This window comes from Trichoderma harzianum (assembly GCF_003025095.1).
Source record: "Trichoderma harzianum CBS 226.95 unplaced genomic scaffold M431scaffold_10, whole genome shotgun sequence".
Taxonomy (NCBI): domain Eukaryota; kingdom Fungi; phylum Ascomycota; class Sordariomycetes; order Hypocreales; family Hypocreaceae; genus Trichoderma; species Trichoderma harzianum.
The window spans coordinates 342605-360418 of NW_020209258.1; the positions used below are offsets into that span (position 1 = coordinate 342605).

Genomic DNA, 17814 nt, shown 5'->3' on the forward strand with positions numbered 1-17814 from the left:
CGGTATAAGCAAAATCTGCTCTGTTTTGTCCTGCAAATATTCTCTCCACGCACGCTACTGTACTCGTACATGGCTTACAACTCTGCACCAGGGAGGGATGGAGATGCAGCTACTTTTCAGCCGTCCAGTCGTAATGGGGAGCCGCAGCGCTGTTTGGACAGATACAAAGTTCCCAGGTCACCGTGCCGATTCTCCCATCTAGATTGAGATCCGACAAGTTGGGAGTGTATTATCCGCCACACACTAACACACACCGTACACACACCTCTCCTAGATTCCCTTTGGCACTCCTCAAAGGTGAATCTCTCTCGTAATGCTGCTGTATGCCGACCAAAAGGATTCAGCTAGGCTGATCGACAGCCCAGCCAAGGGAATCGCGATCAACACACCGCACATCAAAGCCCAGACAGAACCAGAATGGCGTAAACTGACAGATCCAACAGGGGGTGGAGAGTCAATTAGTCAAATCTGCAGCTAACCCATTGAGAACAAACCTTGGCTGCATTGAAATTACTCTTGCGCCCAAAGAGTTCTAGGCACGGCCCGTTGCGGAGCCCCGAGCATAACTTGGGCCATTTCCGCAGAAAAGGGCATCTTGAAGCTCGATATCGCCCTGTTAACGTGGATTGCTTGTGCTTGGGCTTGTACGAATTCATTCCATATCACCTGCCAAGAGCCTCGTTTTCGTCTCCTTCTTATCGAGAGGAGAAAAACGTTGGACGACAGTAGCACACTATCCGGAACATGTGTTGCACAAGAGCTCACGTCATAAAATCTCCCCGTAATGACAACGGAAGGCGGCCGGCAGCAAGGATAGAGAGAGACAGTGTGCCGTTCCACACGGGAATCCAGGCAGCAAATACACCCACTGTAGCACCAATGAACGAGACAACGGGCCCGAAAAACATGCTCTCGATGGCGTCGTGCGGCTGGACGACCGTACATAACAGACCTTCCTTGAATCTGCGGTCCGACCTCAGCCGCAGCAAGAGATGTCCGCATTTATTCCAAATCCTCCGCATGTGACTGGCCGAATAATCTCGGCGGACGAGTTACCCGCGTTATCACCACCAAAGGTCATCGTCGCTCACTGGCTCGCCTTCACAGCAGCACTGAGACATGCATGTGTTCTTCTGCGACCTTTCCCCGCTCTCATGCGCAATGTCTTGAATCTCAAGGTGTCCCGCCAATCCCTGAGTAAAGGGGTCTTCTGCCGTCTCCCCCATTGGTCGCTAGTCCCCGGCATTTGAGAGACGTGCAGCTCCTCCATCTCAACAGGGAATAGATCAGCGCCCTTCAGCCGGCTGGAGTTCAGCCTCTCCCTCGCAGATGCTCCACACGGCCGTGATGGACAGAGGAAGTTGTGTTCGGGGAGAGTCCAAGGCTAATGCGAGACGAGATTCCAAGACGGAGAAAGAGCTGCAGAGTCATGTGTATGAGCCGTCCAAGATGAGCCACGCTCATGATCGCAAAAGTACTAATAATAAGCCGCGGGCGCCCCTCTCGTGCTTATGGTTATTTCCAGTGCCTAGCTTTTCTCGTTAATTTTCTGATCAGGCACAGGCAAATCCCCTGGCTCCGCCTCATCATCCACATTGCCAATTTGGTCAGATTGATTTAAAGGAGCCCACATATAACTGACTGGCCATGGCTTCTGGGAGCATGCTAGATCCAAGTTCGGCCGAACACCCAAAGAGCCGTTCGAGCTTAGACTACATCACGGCAGCAATCATGGAGCGTCCAGCAAGTCCGACGCCACAGAATAGAGCCCCGAGGAAGCTGATTCTGTGTTTCGACGGCACGGGTAACAAATTCCACGGCGATGACAGCGACAGCAACATTCTCAAGATATTCCGGATGCTTGATCGCACTGCAGATGATCAGTATCACTACTACCAGCGTAAGTGTTGGCGACGCGTGCGCGCTCGCGCCAGCGTCGTCATGAACAAATAATTCATGAGCACGACTGACTCTATATTCACCAGCCGGTATTGGCACGTACGTTGTGTCCTCTTCACTTACACACACTGGTCTGAAAGGGCGCATTCGGTCATGGTATCAGAAAGCCAAAGACTCGGCAGTTGGCTCGTCCTTTGACCAACATGTCGTTGGGGGCTATCGTTTCCTTATGCGCTTTTACAATCCTGGGGATGACATTTACATGTTTGGCTTCAGTCGCGGCTCGTACATTGCCCGCTTTTTGGCTGAGATGCTTGACTACATCGGTCTCTTGTCTCACGGTAACGAAGAAATGGTTTCATTCGCCTGGAAGGCATTCGCCAACTGGCAGAGTCGCCGCGGTGGTGACAAAGATGAGAAGCTTGCCGAAGAAGACGAGAAGAAGAAGCATGAGATGTACCACTTCATGAAAGGCTTCCGTGAGACTTTTTCGCGACCAGTTGGCAGGATTCGGTTCCTGGGTCTGTTCGATACCGTCAACTCTGTGCCTCGGTTTGAGACAGCGTGGATGCAGCGGAGCAAGTTTCCGTATACGGCGCGTAGTAGTGCCAGAGTCATCCGGCATGCAGTTAGTATCGATGAGCGACGAGCCAAGTTTCGACAGGACTTGATGTATCAGCAACACAACAACAAGCGCCGCCGCAATACCCACGGCCACTGGAAGAAGGATTTGGGGCACATGCTTGGCCATGGGCAAGATGATGAATACAGTGGAGAAGTAGACGGTGGAGAAAGAATGCATAACCAAGGCCGAGGCAGACGGCCCAGCCAACAGTCGACAGCAGCGGACGGACGGCCGTCATCGGCGAATCCACAAACCAGCAAGTATATGCCATACAGGGCCAGGTCAAGATCTGCTGCCCGCCCAGAACGCCGCCTGTCGGTGACTGGCTGCAACGCCTCGGATCAGCTTTCTGTCGTTGAATATGAGGATAGCGGCGACCAAGATATTGACGAAGTATGGTTTGCCGGTGGCCATGGCGACGTGGGAGGTGGATGGCAAACAGATGTCGTTGGCAGCAAGAATGCAAGCCATGTGCCTTTGATATGGATGGTTCGTGAAGCCATCCGTGCTGGCTTAAAATTCGATCTAGAAAAAGTCCAGGAGCTGGATTGCTTTGACCTGTACAACGAGTATGGCAGTGCCGGCGTCAAGAATGGCCGAAGAGGTCAAGACAGAGGGCCCGATATTCTTGTTAATCGAGATGGAGAAGAGGGAGCAGAGCCATTTGCACCTTCAAGCCCAGACACTATGGGCGATGACGACGACCAAGATTTCAAGAAGACGTTCCTCGAGATGATGCACAAGGCACATATCGCGAAAATCCACGACTCCCTCGTCTATGGCGGCGGCCTTTCCACAATGGCCGTCACCGCCTGGAACATGATGGAGTGGATGCCATTCCGCCGAATGGATCTTCAGGCTGACGGGACTTGGAAGCCTATCAACTGGCCACTGCCGCGCGGAGAAGTGCGAGACATTCCGAACAACGTCCGCGTCCACGGCAGTGTCATCCGCCGCATGCAGATGGATGAGAGCTACCGTCCAGGCAACTTGATTGTCGGTGGAGGAGGCCGAGGAATGCGTCATGCACCTGAAGAGTACGGCATTGGTGAATGGGTTTGTGTGCAGGAAGAGGGCGATCCCATTGGAGAGATTTGGGTGCGAAAAGGCGACCCTGTGAAGCTAGAGATTAACAAAAAGAAGAAGAAGAAGTCAAAGAAGAACAAGGAGAAGGAGAAGGAGAATGAAAAGAGGGAAAGGCAAAATTAAGCCATTGTTATTGTTTTTGGATGAGCTATGGAAAATGCCGTTTTGTGTTTTGTGTTAATGGTCATACCCCAGACGGAGATGGTTCCGTCATGTTAGTTCGTATTCTATACCAGCCTAATAATTAGCACCTCAACCACTGAAATTACAGCGTTGTCTGCACATTCCATACCTTTCAGAAACGTCATTGCTCAAGATGTATGGGGAACGAGCAAATTGATTGTCAGAATTGACGGAATATGTCCATTGTGAATCAGTGCAAGTTGTAGATAATGCTCTACTGGAACAATGGAAGGAGGCCTTAAACTGGAGCTGTGTCACGTGGGGGCTCCTGAATCGCTTTCTTACAACGAACTTGTACCACGACAAAACAATTCACAACTCCTTCTTCCGTTCAACGTGTCAGCAATTCGGCATCAGATGCTACTATCAACGACCCGAAACGATGAATTGACCGACTTAAACCTCTTCTAAACAACTTCCACCTCTGCAGCCCTCGACTAGGCCGTTGCATTCACAATGCCCGTGCCAACCATCTTCTATCTCCTGGAAAACGGCTTTCCACAGGTTATCCACGACAATGTCTGGAATATCGCCTACACCGTCGCCGCCGTCGCATTCCTCGTCCTGCTGAAGCTCTACGCATCGGGCAGGTCGAATCCCTCCGAGCGCGACCTCCATGGCAGAGTCGTCATAGTCACGGGCGGAACGAGCGGGATAGGGGCAGAAGTGACATACGAGCTGGCAGCTCGCGGCGCTCAGCTCGTCCTGCTGACCCAAGTCCCCGCCTCAGATCCCTTTCTCGTCGACTTTATACAGGATATTCGGGACAGGACGGGCAACCACATGATATACGCAGAGCAGGTGGATCTCGCCAGTTTGTACAGCATCAGAAAGTTTGCCACGAAATGGGTCGACAATGCCCCTCCTCGAAGACTGGACATGATTGTGCTGTGCGCATCGACCATGACGCCGGGAGGAGGGAAACGGACCGTTACGGAAGAAGGCGTGGAGGAGATGTGGCAGGTCAACTACCTTGCCAACTTTCACCTCCTAAGCATCCTCAGCCCGGCTCTCAAGGCACAGCCCTTTGATAGAGATGTCCGCGTCGTCATAGCCACATGTTCATCGTACATTGGATCTCCCTCCTTGAAAGAAGGTCTCGGAAATGCGGAAAAGGGCTGGTCTCCCGGCTCTGCATATGCCCGAAGCAAGCTCGCCCTCAACGTTTTCGGCTCATACTTCCAGAAGCACCTAGACGCATACAAGCGCCCTGATCAGCTTCCCATGAACACCCGGGTCATCTTTGTAGACCCCGGCCTCAGTCGAACACCCGGCACACGCAGATGGCTGACCCGAGGCTCGCTCGTTGGCCTCGCGCTTTACATGTGTTTCTACGCCATCCCCTGGTTCTTGCTCAAGTCGCCTCACAAAGGCGCCCAGTCGATTCTCTACGCCGCCATGGACGGAGGCCTCGGACGTGGCAGCGGCGGCAAGCTCATCAAGGAGTGCATGGAGGTAGACTTTGCCCGGAGGGAAATCAAGGACGACGAGGTAGCAAAGAAGCTGTGGGAGGAGAGCGACGCCCTCATTGAGAAGACGGAGAAGAGCGCTGCAAAGAAGAGAGGGCAGCAAAAGGCCAAAGAGGATAAGCTGGCCGAGGAGAAGAAGGAAAAGGAAAAGGCAGAAGAGGTGGAGAGCTTGGTGGCCGCGATCAAGAAGGGGAAGGAGAAGGAAAAGCAAAAGGAAAAGGAAAAGCAACAGAAGCAAGGCGCAAAGAGCGGTAAAAAGGGCAAATGATTTATTTCATTTATTTTTCTTTCTTTTTCTTTTTCTGTTTGCTTATAGACAATGATGCAGCATGAGTTCAATTGCTTCATCAATCCCATCAATAGAGATCCATATAGATTTCTGGCGCTGATCCTCATGCCAAAGCTGTGTCTACTCCTCCGTGGAGAGCTACCGAATGAACCTCGGCTTAGTAAGGCCGGCGCCTAGCAATTCCATCATAGCGACTTCATGCAGCTAATCACAGCATCTTCATCTTCATCCTCATCATCCTCATTATCTCCTATAATACAACACCCAATTGATTGCATTGAGCCTCTTCAAAGGCCCCCCAAACACCCCTAATCCGTTCCGTTTTATCAATTCCATACAAAGCCAACACAGCCATAACCATCACCATGACGCCCTCCCTCCAGTCTATCCCAACAACCGCCCAGCTGCAGGCAATATGGAACAAGCACACGCACGCCGCGCCAGCCCACAACGCATCGACAACGCACCCCGTATTCTTCACCGAAAGACTGCGGAAGCCGTCCGTCGGCTCGGCGATTCCATCTCCAGTTGCGGGATTCAGTCCCGTGGCGCATGGGTATGTCTATCAGGAGGCGCGGAGTGGCGTAAATGCGCCCAAGTTGTAAAGGCATTTTGGACCTGGGTAAGTTGCGATGATGTAAATATTCTGGGCAAGGTGTTATGCTGACCTGTTCTACGGGGTTGTTCTAGGTATTAGCATTTGATTGTATTGTTTCTGTATGTAGAACGTCGGTTGGGTCGGTGTGGCGGTTGAGATGGCATATCGAGTGTGCATTTTGCTGGCTTACAAAAGGCTATACTAGTATACTACTACCACCAAGTAATATTGATCTGCTTGCACATTGAAAAAGAATAGCGTCGCGTTGTAATTATAACTCAAAGTACTTTCAGCGTTAGGTTCCCATTGACCGCAAATAAAACAAAGAATTCCTCGTGAGGCGTGCATTCTCCCTTTGACTCCCAAAACAAAGCATCAAATCCCTACTATGAATACATGTGTGCAGCATCTAGGCTTCACTGCTCTGATCAAACACTAAAAAAGACAGAAGAGAGGAAATTGAAATCATGAAAGCGTCATCCTCATGTCTGGCTAGCCCTTGACTGAGATGACAATAATCATAATGATGAGAGCCACAACCAGGATCAGGAGCGCCATGAGCTTGACATTCTTCCACCACATCTGCCGCTTCAGCCCGCGGCTCCGGACCCGGAAGTCGCGAGCGCTGCTCCCCAGCCTGTCCGTCTTGTCCACAAGCAAATCGATCCTCTCGCCTCGCTCGAGCAAGCTCTCAATGTTCTTCGTCATGATGCCTCTAACATCGTCAATCTCGCGCTTCGCATTACCAATCGCGTCGTTCATCCCGCCGCTCGTCGTGCCAAACTCCACCATCAGGCTCTTCATCTCGGCGTTGAACGACCCGGCGCCGTAGTTTGGCATCTCGGCAAAGTCGCTGTGCTCGGGGAACTTTTCAAAGAATCGCTTGCGGATCTCTAGCAGGTAGCCGAACGGGACGCGACGGCCCAGCGACCCGTCTGCGATGACGAGGAACGTCAAGCCGCCGGCGGCCGGGTGTTCGGGATAGTCAGACGGCGCCTCGGCGACATAGTGAATCTGGTTCTGGCCGTGGGTGTACGTCAACTTCTGGGGGGTGGTGTGCTCAATCTTTGGGAGGATGATGGAGGCGAGCGACGAGGTTTGTGACGAGGCGGAGGTTGTGCATTCAGACAGGATTGTGGTCTTGTGGGCAATGCAGGAGCTGGTGATGCCTTTGTTAGCTTGGAGATACCGAACAAGAGCGCTACAGAGCAAAAGCCCCTATAGCTTAGGGAGCTTGAACGTACTAAAGCAGCGGAGTTGCAGAAGAGGAGGACGCCATTTTGGCGGTATTCGATGGGTCGCCTTGTGTAAAGATGTTGAGATTTCGAGTCTGGTGTTTGTCGGACAATGTTGGGGCGAGTAAAAGGACGTAATCGAACAAAGCAAGGCAGAACTCGGTGATTGTAGGATGCAGGCAGCTCGCTGAAACTATGACGAAACTGCGTCCACAGTTTGCCGCATTGGCTGCAGGTCCGCCGGCCAAACGCTAATCCGCCTCCGGCAAATCTCCGAGGAGCGCCATTGGATCGAAAAGTTTGTAAACGAAATTCTCACGAATGGCTCGGCATGTAGGGTAGGCCGGTGTGAATCTACAACAAAAATTTGTCCATTGTCGGATGCTTTTTTATTCTTTCATTGCAGCGGCATTATCATGATACCTGCGTCCTGTCCGCTGCTGTCATGAGAGCTCTGGCCCAGAACGGCTCTTTCAGAGGCCAGCTTAGAGCGGCATGTCTGCGCCAACTCTCAACCACATCTCACTTATCAAGGCTTCAGCCGCCAAAGGCCAGTAAGCCAAAGACATTCAAACCAAGGCTGATATCCTTGAAAGAGGCTCTGAGTACAGGCTCAAAACGTGAAGTAAAGCCTGTACCTCATTCTCGAGTTGATTCGGTAAGTCCAACTACCAGACGCCATGAGTTTTCATGAGGAATCCCGTCTCACATTTACACCCAACAGGTTAGCCAGGGTCATGATCCCAACACCAGACTGAGGCTCGACTTTGGCAAGTATACTGGCCGCCACAAAGTCTTCCGCTCTACCGTCCTCCATCGCTTCCAGGTTGTGCTCAATTCCTTGGGGGCGGCACAGCTTGGCGTCACTGAGGATGAGCTAAGTCGACATGCGGCGCTCTTCATGGACGCCATCGATCATGCTTTCCTATTGGCAGAAAAGAACATCACCCGTCGTGACAAGAATCCAATGTTTTGGAATCTGCGTGATGCCTTTATTAGCAAGGATCTCAAGGGCCTGAGCAAGGAAGTCCAGTACTCGTTCCAGTCATTCATCGTTGGCCAGCGGTTTTCCAAGGACATTCAGGACAGTCACCGGCGCTTGTTAGACTTTCGATTCCCGCACGAGTGGTTTCCTGCGACTCGAGCAATGCAGCGCACAATCCACGTTCACGTTGGGCCTACGAATTCCGGCAAAACCTACCGTGCACTCAAGGCCCTGGAGAACTCCAAGTGCGGAGTCTACGCAGGCCCTCTTCGATTACTCGCTACCGAAGTGTACCAGCGATTCAAAGCCAAGAACATCCCATGTGCTCTCATCACGGGTGAGGAGGTGCGGATTCCCGAAGACTCGGATCAGTATTTTTCAAGTTGCACAGTGGAGATGATTCCCCTAAACACCCGATTCGACGTCGCCGTCATTGACGAGATTCAGATGATTGCTGATGCCGATCGTGGAAACGCTTGGACGTCTGCCGTGCTTGGAGTCCAGGCCAAAGAGGTTCACGTATGTGGCGAGGAGCGAGCCGTCAAGGTCATACAGGCCATGTGCGCCAGCATTGGAGACAAGTGTGTCGTCCACAGATATGAACGCCTGAGCCCTCTCAGAACCATGGACAAGGCGCTCAACGGGGACTATAATAGCCTACAGAAAGGAGATGCCATTGTTGCATTCAGCCGCCTCAATCTTCACTCCCTGAAGCAGGGCATCGAACAGAAGACCGGGAGACGCTGTGCAATCATCTACGGATCCTTGCCACCAGAAGTCCGCGCCCAGCAGGCCGCCCTCTTTAACGACCCAGACAACGACTACGACTTTGTCGTTGCCAGTGATGCGATTGGTATGGGCTTGAATCTGGAGATTCGACGTGTGATTATGGAGTCTGTTACAAAGTACGACGGCAGCCAAAACCGACTTTTGACGTTCCCCGAAATCAAGCAGATTGGTGGTAGAGCGGGTCGATACAGATCAGCACAAAATCCCGACGGCTCAGTGGACGAGACAGAAAAGGTCGGTCTTGTCACTACCATGGACCGGGCCGATTTGAAAAGCGTACAACGAGCCTTTCAGAAGAGTGTAGATGATATTGAGGCAGCCTGTATCCAACCTCCCGCGGGCATCGTGGAGCGATTCGCTTCCTACTTCCCGCCAGACACCCCACTTTCTTTCATCCTCAAGAGAATCCAGGAGACGGCAACGGTCAGCTCCTTGTACAGGATTGGGCTGGGATCCGATATTTTGGAAATTGCAGACATTATCCAGGATATCCCGCTTACGATCCACGACAGGCTCACGTTTTGCTACTTGCCTGTTGCACTTCGAGCAGACAGGGCTATCGATGTGCTTCGTGCTCTTGCGCAAGTTGTCGCCACAAACTCAAAGGGGGATCTCCTCGACATTGAAGAGATACCATTGGAGTACCTGGACTTGAAGATGGAGGACTTTCAGGTAAAGGAAAAGTATCTCGCAAAGCTAGAGTCACTGCACGTTGCCGTGAACCAGTACGTGTGGCTCTCGTACCGCTACTCAGGCGTGTTCCGCAGCCAAGCCCTAGCCTTTCACGTGCGATCACTAGTGGAAGAGAAGCTCATGAAGACTCTGGACCGCCTTGACTTTAGCGACGAACATCTGGAGCGCAAACGAAAGACGAAGCGTTTGCTGGCAAAGTCTCGCGATGCTAACCGGACGGCGATTGGCGAGGGGGATGCGGACGAAGTGGAGCAGTTTTCGGATGACGACTATGTTCTTGATGAGGTGGCTGAGAGGGGAAAGCGGGAAGTGCGGGCTGCGTGATGAATTTGGCCTATCTTGGGATCCATGGCCATGCCCGTTATCTCTAGGCATCTCTCCTGTCTTGGGTTTTAAGAATTATGGTTTGGTAAAACTGGGACGACGATGGACTTTTTGGGGGGTTTTGTACATGAGACAGCATCTACTTGCTTGACTGGGAAAGAGAAAAGCATGGGTTGTGTGCGAAATTTGGAGAGCTGTACGATTATGGATATAGATGGAATCGACAAAAGAATGTATGATTAGTATAGAGAGAAGACATGTATATGTCAACGGAGTTGATCCGACAAGCATGGCATCACGCGGCGTTTGTGAATAGGGCGAAACCACACTATAACACCACACAACTTTAATTGTTATGAGAGCGAAAAGTCTGCTGAATATTACAACTGCTGAGCAAATCTGTCCTCTTCTGCAATTTGTTCAAGCTTGTTCATGTCTGTAACGAGTAGTAGATGTCTTGTACAGTATGGTCTACATACATAGGTACCTGGGCAGGTAGTTTGACATTACGAGAAACGTGCTTTTCCGTATCCCCTCACATGTCGTAATGACGGATAAGCAGTTCCGATAACAACGAATGGGAAGATCAAAGGGGGTCAATTAGGCTTGTTGATATAAAAGATTACTATACGTACATGAAACTGCCAACACAAAAGATTAGTCGTAGTTGGGGATCGGGATGGACTAGAAGCATAGTGCAAGCTCGCTAACATCGCCCAACGGAGTTACTTGTTTTCTGTACGATTAATTGAACCAATCAGGATAGTGGGTTAATCGAAAACCGGCATGTGTTATTCTTGGCTTTGGCACTGATGTAGCTTTTTTTCCGTATTTCCCCTCGTCGTGGCATGTCGTGGATGTGGGTGTATACGATGCGGGGTCTTTGGCGATGTCAAATCAGTATTGATAATGGTCGTGGTTTACTATTTATTATTTTCATGGAGCGGCCTTTATGCAAATGCGAGTTCTTTACAGGCCGTCTCTTGTCTCTCGTCTCTTGTCTCTTGTTGAGACAGCATGATGCACCTCAGCTACCCTGGAAAAATGTAGGTATGTACCTAGTATTAGATCGATGCTAAATTAGAGACACATCGTGAAATATAGCAATACATCCTCAAATCGGAAAATACGAAGAGTGCATGAGAAAGCCCGAAAATCGTGCACGGAGACTGTTGATGAGCCGGAATTCCGGGTTGATGCTGGTAGCTTTCTATTCATGCGTTGAGTCCATGCAGTTCGTGATGCCTGGCTTACTTAAGGTAGACAAGGCACGCTGAGGTAGGGGTTGAACAAGATTAAAAGAACACACTTTTTAAGGGTAGATTCACCGGAAAATGAGTTCAAGATTAAAACAAAACAAAGACAGAATAATTACCGACTCGCATGCCTGTTTAAATTTGAATTACTCAACCCTCACCAATTGAATGCTTCGTCGGTGTTCAGTCCGGCCACTTTTAATCAAGCCCGTCGGCTGCACCCGATTGGCCGATTTACGCCCCGGAAGGTTCCCTATTAGTACAGGCGCCTTCTTACTGTAGGTGGGAGGGAGCCTTGTGTGACAAAGCGAAGCACTGAAAGCACATTCTAGGAGAAACACTCCAGTCATTATTATAGCAGAGCCTCAGCATGCACGTCTTTGCCAATCACGGGAGCTGGACCTTCAGTGCCTCTTAGCGGGGTGATGATGCCTAATGCTCCTCTGTTCCTTATTTGTTCCTTTTTTGTTCTTCTTCCTTTGACAGCACACCACCTTTGTACTGGTACCTGTACCTGTCTATCTGCAGGTTCCAATGCTGTAAAAGGTACTGGGCGGTACATGCACCAAGTACAGCGCAGCCACTGAAATACAGTTTGGACCTCCCTCTTGCTCTTTCTCTGTCGAACTCATTCTTGCTCATCCTCTTCCTTTTCTTCTTCTTTCACGTTCCATCACAAGATTCTTCTGTTTCTCTTCATCAACCTCAACTTTATCAACATTTCCAAATACTGCGCTTTTCGGATTATTTCCATCTCGCGCTGCCCTGTTCCCCCATTCTATACGTCTATTCTATTCTTCTCCATCCTCTTTTCTATTCTTCCTCCATCGTCACCCCAGAGCTCACAACCTCAGCCACTCCATCCAACCCCCATCGCCATCTTGCAACGCATTTCTTGACATGAACAAAGAAACCATCTCAAACTCCTCTCCAAGCAACGCTGCTCTCCCCAAATCTTCCACCATGAGCGGCGTGGGCGGGATGGATAGGACTGTGGTCCGCTCTGGAGCATACAGCCGTCGCCCTCCAAGCCCGCCCAGAATCCACATCCCCGTCCGAAAAGCAGAGGATATCTTCATGTGGCCCTCATACAACCTTGTCGACTCTTCCAAACTCACCCTCGAGGAATTCAACATCATCACCGGCAACAGGATGCAAAAATCGACAGATCGCTCCGTACGCTGGAGATATGAGCAGCGCAGAGAATCCCAGCTCATTCTCGACTACCTCTTTCTGGGCCCTACAAGCACCATCCGGGATCATGACTTCCTGAAGCGAGAGGCCATCACCATGCTTGTCGTGGTCCGTGACTCGAGAGCTCCCATGAATCTCGCCAGCGTCAACACCGCATCCGAGACGTTTAACATTTCCTACTGCTATGTAGACGTCGATACCAACCACTTGGTCCCGGCCTTCAACCAAATTGTTAACGTCATCAACAGCCATCTTCTGAGTCGGCATAACAACACAGGGGGAGCCACCCAGGGCAAGGTCCTGGTGACATGCACAACGGGCAACATGCTCTCCCCTCCTCTCGTCGCTGCTTATGTCATGTTCATGTTTGGGCAGGAGATGCTGGACGCAATCAACTTCGTCAGTGTTCAGCGCTTTTGCGCCAACTTTGATGACGAAGCCAAGGGAGCGTTGTTGACTTGGCAGGAGCTCAACAAGGCCAGCGTCGCCGTGGCCCGGCGACGTCGCCTTGAACGAGACAATGAAGAAAATGGCCATGCACCCGCACTTGCCTCGACTGAGGGCACGCCAAACACCAAGCGTGGCCTCGATGACATGATGGATGGGGTTGAAGAAGACCTAGGGAGCAATGGGGAACACGGCCGAGGGGGTTACGCACCTTTTCTTGATGTCGATCAATAATGGGAATACGAGGAAGAGCCGCGCGCCAAAGAATGAACTAATCGTCCATTTGGCACGACCATGAGTTTGTTGGCATAGTGACCCTGGCGTTACAGGAGAGGGCGTTTATTACTACAGATACCAATTTGCTGCACAGTTGGCTAGACGGTAGAATCCGGATGGAGCTCGGATAGAATAATTCGATGAATAATGGAACACAACAGCTTCAATAGGCGTATGGCGCGGATATCGAGCTCTTGGGCCGCAAGGGTTTGAGTTTGGGCAACAGGAAGATGAAGGCGTCGGCGTCTGGGAGTTGAGTCTTTTCCACAAAATTAGGTACAAGGTAGTTCTTTGATTGCTTTTATTCAGTTCTGAGTATATGAACTTCCCTCCTTCTTCATTGCTTCACATCGTGTCCATGTCTGAGCCATAAGCTGTGACAGGTGATTCGAAGAGAAGCCATTCCCAACCATTGGATCACAATACCGGGCTCAAATCTCAAAGATTCAACGAAACCTCGGAGATTTAAGCCATTCTTGCATCAGAAACCAATAATCAATGTTTCCAATTCTTTCCTGGCAATCTTGTGTTCTGGATATTCCCATCGCTGTCTTGCCAAAGCGTGCCATGTTCCATTTTGGCTGGCCACCTGGCAAACACTGCCAGCCACGACTTGTCTCCGTTTGGTCAAGAAGCCGCGGCTCCTCTCGTTTCGTCTGATCTATTTCTCACCCCGTGTGATCTGTTTGTTTACCTATCTGTTTATCTCGCACGCGTTGGGGATCTTGACGGACGCCTTGTTCTCCCCGATGCACATGGTTACCAGAGTTTCTGCATGACTTGACCTCACACAATCATTGCCCATTGAGAATCATTTCTCTATCCAGTATTCTCTTTTCAACTGGCTATTTTTAAGCCTTTGTAACCTTTCTTCTTCGGAATTTCGCATTGCTCTGGGTTACCAGGAGCCGTGCGGAGGGTGAGAGGCATTGGCCGACTCAAGCCATTATTCACTTTGCGTTCATTCTCACCTATCTCACTCTCCCTGGGCTGTCAGGTCTGAGTATCACGGTATGTGGCATGCCTCTGCTTCTCCCACAGTTGCTAATCAACTCGGAAGAATAGCCAAGCCCATTCGTTACCGTTCAATCTCCAGCGACTCGGAAACAGCATCACCGATCATTCTTTTCGTGAAGGAATATCCATCATGCCATACGATGACACCCCTGATGTGGTGTTCAATTCACAAGGCGATGGTTTGCCTGAGGCATCTGGCATCTTCCAGGACTCAGACGTGGAGTCGCGTCACCACAACTCGCTATTTGGCAGCCCGAGCGAGGCACAACTCCCCTTGAAGTGTGATGGTAAACTCACCAGAGATGCCTCTTTTTTTTTTTCATAGCAACACTCAGCTAACGAAGATGTAGGAAACTTGGGCTCTGATGCAGGAGCCCAACCCGTAAACCGAAAAGCCCGCGTTGCTCATTTGCCTCAACCCACGCCTCCTCCTACAGCAGCAGCGGCGACAGTCGAGGAATCAGCCTCGGATATCCCGTTCCTATATCAGGGCTGGTCTGAAGGAGAGATAGCAGAGGAGCTTCTGACCCCTGAATCATTCTACTGGTGGAAGGCCCGTGACGCCATGGCGGAAAGGGGGCTGCTTCCCGATATCCCGATGATTTATCCCTCTGGCGCGAGACAGCATCAAACTGCGCCGAGTTCTGCCCCCGACAAACGGATCCTCAGATGGGAAGACCTCAGCTTGGGCGTCCGATGGCTCATCATCCTACGACTTAGCGAGCAGCGCCCGTTTTCCGCTGTCATAATCTGGCAGCTTGATCTTTCCAAGCAACAGGTTCATGATTTCGTCACCAGTTACGTCAACTTCTGTGATCAGTGGAACGCTTTCGAGCACAGCGTTGCGGATAGGGTCAAGGCCTTTGGAGGACATTCCAAGCAGCAAGATATGCTGTGCTCTGACTGGATCCATGACCACCGTCCACTGATGCCACACGACCGCATCACGCAGGACGATGTTCAAATGGGTCTGCTCTTCCTTTCCGAGCGCGGAATTGTCAACCATAATGTCGATCTCCAGGCATGGGTTGATGAGAAAGAGCCCAAGGACTTTGCTCGCATTCAGATTGACCTCCCCACCTTGAAAGATTGTATGGATTACCGACTTCTCCGACGAGTTGCTGTCGCCAGGCTGGTGGACCCTGATGTGATTTTGGATGCCATCGTACAGCAAAGGATGGAAAAACGCCGCAATGAGTGCAATTTTCGCGGAAGAGGTGTCATGCTAAACGATGCTTTCCTTGGAGTGTTGCAACAGGTCGTGCCTTAGGAAGGTGAGCCTGATGATGATGACGGTGAGCTTTCCCCCGAAGCCCAAGCCGTTCTAGACACGATATCGAGAGGCCCACGCATTGGTGAGCCCATGCCCATGCCGATCCCACGCTACCAGCGAGAACAGAAGGCAGACGAGGCCTACAAGGCTTTGAAACGGATGGTTCCGGAGCTGCAGCCCCAGTATGCCCCAGGAGGACTGGCCAAGACGCAGTGGGAGATTGACAATGGGTATCCTTCTGGATATGTGAGTTTCCTTGGGTAATCTGGGTGAGCCAATACTTGGTTGACTGACGCTGGTGCCTCTATAGAACTGGGAATACACCCCTCTTCATCTCGCAGAAGATGCAGCCGACATGGAGTCCGACCCTCTCCCCGAAGGATTGAGTGTGCAAAACCCTTCTCGTCTTGCCGCCATACAACAGGAGATGGCCAAGCGACAAGCCACCAGGGCCGCTGGCCAATCTACTCAGACGCCTGTCAATTCCCCAGGCAAGCAATCGCCTGAGCAGGCTCAAAGGTACGAACAATCCTCCCCTATCCAATCAAGTGCTGCACCGCTTCACCATAACGTGCCAAGGTCTCGTATCGGAACTGCTCAAGAGCGCTTCATGACAAGCAATAACGAGGGGCAACTCATGGTTGGCTTCGCGGCAGACATCCCTTCAGTGACTGGACAAGAAGTCCCCCAGAACCCTGGCTCTACCAGACCGTTTGCTGAATTAGCATGTTGTAGCCAACCTGAGGTGCTGCCGAGAGCAGTGGAAGAGGAACCCGAACAAAGCCTTCCAGATGTGACATCCGCAGAAGACCTTGAGCCAGATGCCAATACCAATGTTGTGTTGGAGAGAAGCATGCGAAAGCGTCGGCCTAGTGCCCGTGCTCGCGAATCTTTGCAATATGATTTGGAGATGGGACAGTGTGCTGAAACTAGTTCCGAGAAGCTCCAAGGGAAAAAAGCGAGGCCGTCCAAGCCAAAAAGAAGGCAAGCCGGCGAAGCCAAGGGCTCCCAAGACGCCAAAGGCTCCCAAGACCCCGAAGGCCCCGAAGGTGCCCAAGACGCCCAAGGCGGGCTCGAGCCAACGCAAGAAGCCGACACCCAAGAAGCTGCAGCAACAGCAACAGCTACAGCAGGAGCAACAGGATCAACAAGAGCAACAAGATCAACAACAAGAGCAACTACAAGAGCAGCCACGAGAGCAACCACAAGAACAACCACAGGAGCAGAAACGGCAGAATCAGCTGTAACGGCGCCTCGGGTTCAAAGGCGAGGCAGCTTAGGCCATTCGTATTCTGCTGCACAGGTAAGGATCTTGTTTCCCTTTAAGTCACTGATTTGTTCTGACCCGCTTAACTTTGTGACAGAGTCCGTCGCTGCCCGCCGTGATTGAAGTACCGAGACTAGAAGAAGAAGAGGAAGAGTGTCACTGCGTTGTGCAAAAGCCAGGCCAACTTGGATCAGAGACTTCAACTGCCCGAGATATCCGGCAGAGACCATGTAAAAGGCTGAACTGCAAGATCCGAAAGTTGGAGAATTATTTTGGAATTCTGAGGGGGGAACAGATCAACGCGCGCCCACCACCTGTTTCTGCAGCTGAATGGGCTTGGGTTGCAGATGACGCTAGATTTGCTGTCGAAGCTGTCAAGGCTTGCTATGCTCTCAGTGCGGATTGGATCAATACCGAGCTGTTGGTACCACGGCAACACCAGATGGATCGAGATACAGCTCATGCGGTTATCGTCTCAGCGGGTGTCGAGTATACGCGAATCGAACACGCACATCGATCGGAGAATGGAGCAGTTGCTGAGAGAGCTGAATTTGCGGGTGTTGCTGACACGGCGACTTTTGCAATGCATGCTGTTGAAGCCTCTTTTGCTTTTTCGGAAGATTGGGAGACGGATGACGAATCTGACGAGCAGCAATCGCCAACACCAGCACCGTAATGGTCCTTTTTCCTTGCTCGATTTGTTTGTACGACAGGGGAAATTTAAACGAAGAGTGCTTTCCCTATTTTCTTTCATTCTTTCTTTTGGTTTGTTTTCATCATCGTGTCAGCAACATTGTCGACTTGTCTTTCGGAAAGGGGCTGTATGTATGAGTACAGAATACCTAGTCTAACGAACGGGATTGAGAGACGATCTATCTCGACATCATTGGTTTGAGATGTGTCATTGCA

General features: G+C 51.1%; 7 protein-coding genes across 7 annotated transcripts; 5 read left to right on the forward strand and 2 right to left on the reverse strand.

Moving 5' to 3' along the window:
- Window positions 1-1731: 1731 nt before the first annotated feature.
- Window positions 1732-3733, forward strand: M431DRAFT_90768 (hypothetical protein; the record flags this gene model as incomplete). Its single annotated transcript, XM_024924184.1, has 4 exons — window positions 1732-1900; window positions 1986-2838; window positions 2896-3101; window positions 3183-3733. The coding sequence occupies 4 exons, from the start codon at window positions 1732-1734 to the stop codon at window positions 3731-3733; spliced, it is 1779 nt and encodes a 592-aa protein (XP_024771795.1).
- Window positions 3734-4249: 516 nt separating this feature from the next.
- On the forward strand, window positions 4250-5530 carry M431DRAFT_91095 (hypothetical protein; the record flags this gene model as incomplete). Its single annotated transcript, XM_024924217.1, has 1 exon — window positions 4250-5530. The coding sequence occupies one exon, from the start codon at window positions 4250-4252 to the stop codon at window positions 5528-5530; it is 1281 nt and encodes a 426-aa protein (XP_024771796.1).
- Window positions 5531-6240: 710 nt separating this feature from the next.
- M431DRAFT_510328 (hypothetical protein) lies at window positions 6241-7563 on the reverse strand. Its single transcript, XM_024919447.1, has 2 exons — window positions 7394-7563; window positions 6241-7308 (listed from the first exon to the last, which is right to left on the reverse strand). The coding sequence occupies exons 1-2, from the start codon at window positions 7426-7428 to the stop codon at window positions 6642-6644; spliced, it is 702 nt and encodes a 233-aa protein (XP_024771797.1). The 5' UTR covers window positions 7429-7563; the 3' UTR covers window positions 6241-6641.
- A 164-nt stretch (window positions 7564-7727) lies between these two features.
- M431DRAFT_532721 (hypothetical protein) lies at window positions 7728-10546 on the forward strand. Its single transcript, XM_024920872.1, has 2 exons — window positions 7728-8042; window positions 8109-10546. Exons 1-2 carry the CDS (start codon window positions 7830-7832, stop codon window positions 10173-10175), a joined length of 2280 nt encoding a protein of 759 aa, XP_024771798.1. The 5' UTR covers window positions 7728-7829; the 3' UTR covers window positions 10176-10546.
- Window positions 10547-11751: 1205 nt separating this feature from the next.
- On the reverse strand, window positions 11752-12162 carry M431DRAFT_211689 (hypothetical protein). Its single transcript, XM_024913457.1, has one exon. The coding sequence runs from the start codon at window positions 11991-11993 to the stop codon at window positions 11784-11786; it is 210 nt and encodes a 69-aa protein (XP_024771799.1). The 5' UTR covers window positions 11994-12162; the 3' UTR covers window positions 11752-11783.
- A 232-nt stretch (window positions 12163-12394) lies between these two features.
- M431DRAFT_91502 (hypothetical protein) lies at window positions 12395-13306 on the forward strand (the record flags this gene model as incomplete). Its single annotated transcript, XM_024924269.1, has 1 exon — window positions 12395-13306. The coding sequence occupies one exon, from the start codon at window positions 12395-12397 to the stop codon at window positions 13304-13306; it is 912 nt and encodes a 303-aa protein (XP_024771800.1).
- A 1189-nt stretch (window positions 13307-14495) lies between these two features.
- M431DRAFT_497426 (hypothetical protein) lies at window positions 14496-17581 on the forward strand (the record flags this gene model as incomplete). The annotated part of the gene is made up of 6 exons (XM_024917593.1): window positions 14496-14652; window positions 14701-15623; window positions 15666-15884; window positions 15949-16157; window positions 16188-16941; window positions 17003-17581. 6 exons carry the CDS (start codon window positions 14496-14498, stop codon window positions 17579-17581), a joined length of 2841 nt encoding a protein of 946 aa, XP_024771801.1.
- Between the last annotated feature and the right edge of the window lie 233 nt (window positions 17582-17814).

Bases quoted from the DNA above. Each gene is read 5' to 3' on its own strand.
- M431DRAFT_510328 (XM_024919447.1), bottom strand. From the start codon at position 7,428: ATGGCGTCCTCCTCTTCTGCAACTCCGCTGCTTTA. The intron at 7,309-7,393 runs GTACGTTCAAGC...AGGCATCACCAG, and splicing joins TCTGCAACTCCGCTGCTTTA to CTCCTGCATTGCCCACAAGA.
- M431DRAFT_532721 (XM_024920872.1), top strand. From the start codon at position 7,830: ATGAGAGCTCTGGCCCAGAACGGCTCTTTCAGAGGCCAGCTTAGAGCG. The intron at 8,043-8,108 runs GTAAGTCCAACT...TACACCCAACAG, and splicing joins CTCATTCTCGAGTTGATTCG to GTTAGCCAGGGTCATGATCC.
- M431DRAFT_211689 (XM_024913457.1), bottom strand. From the start codon at position 11,993: ATGTACCGCCCAGTACCTTTTACAGCATTGGAACCTGCAGATAGACAG.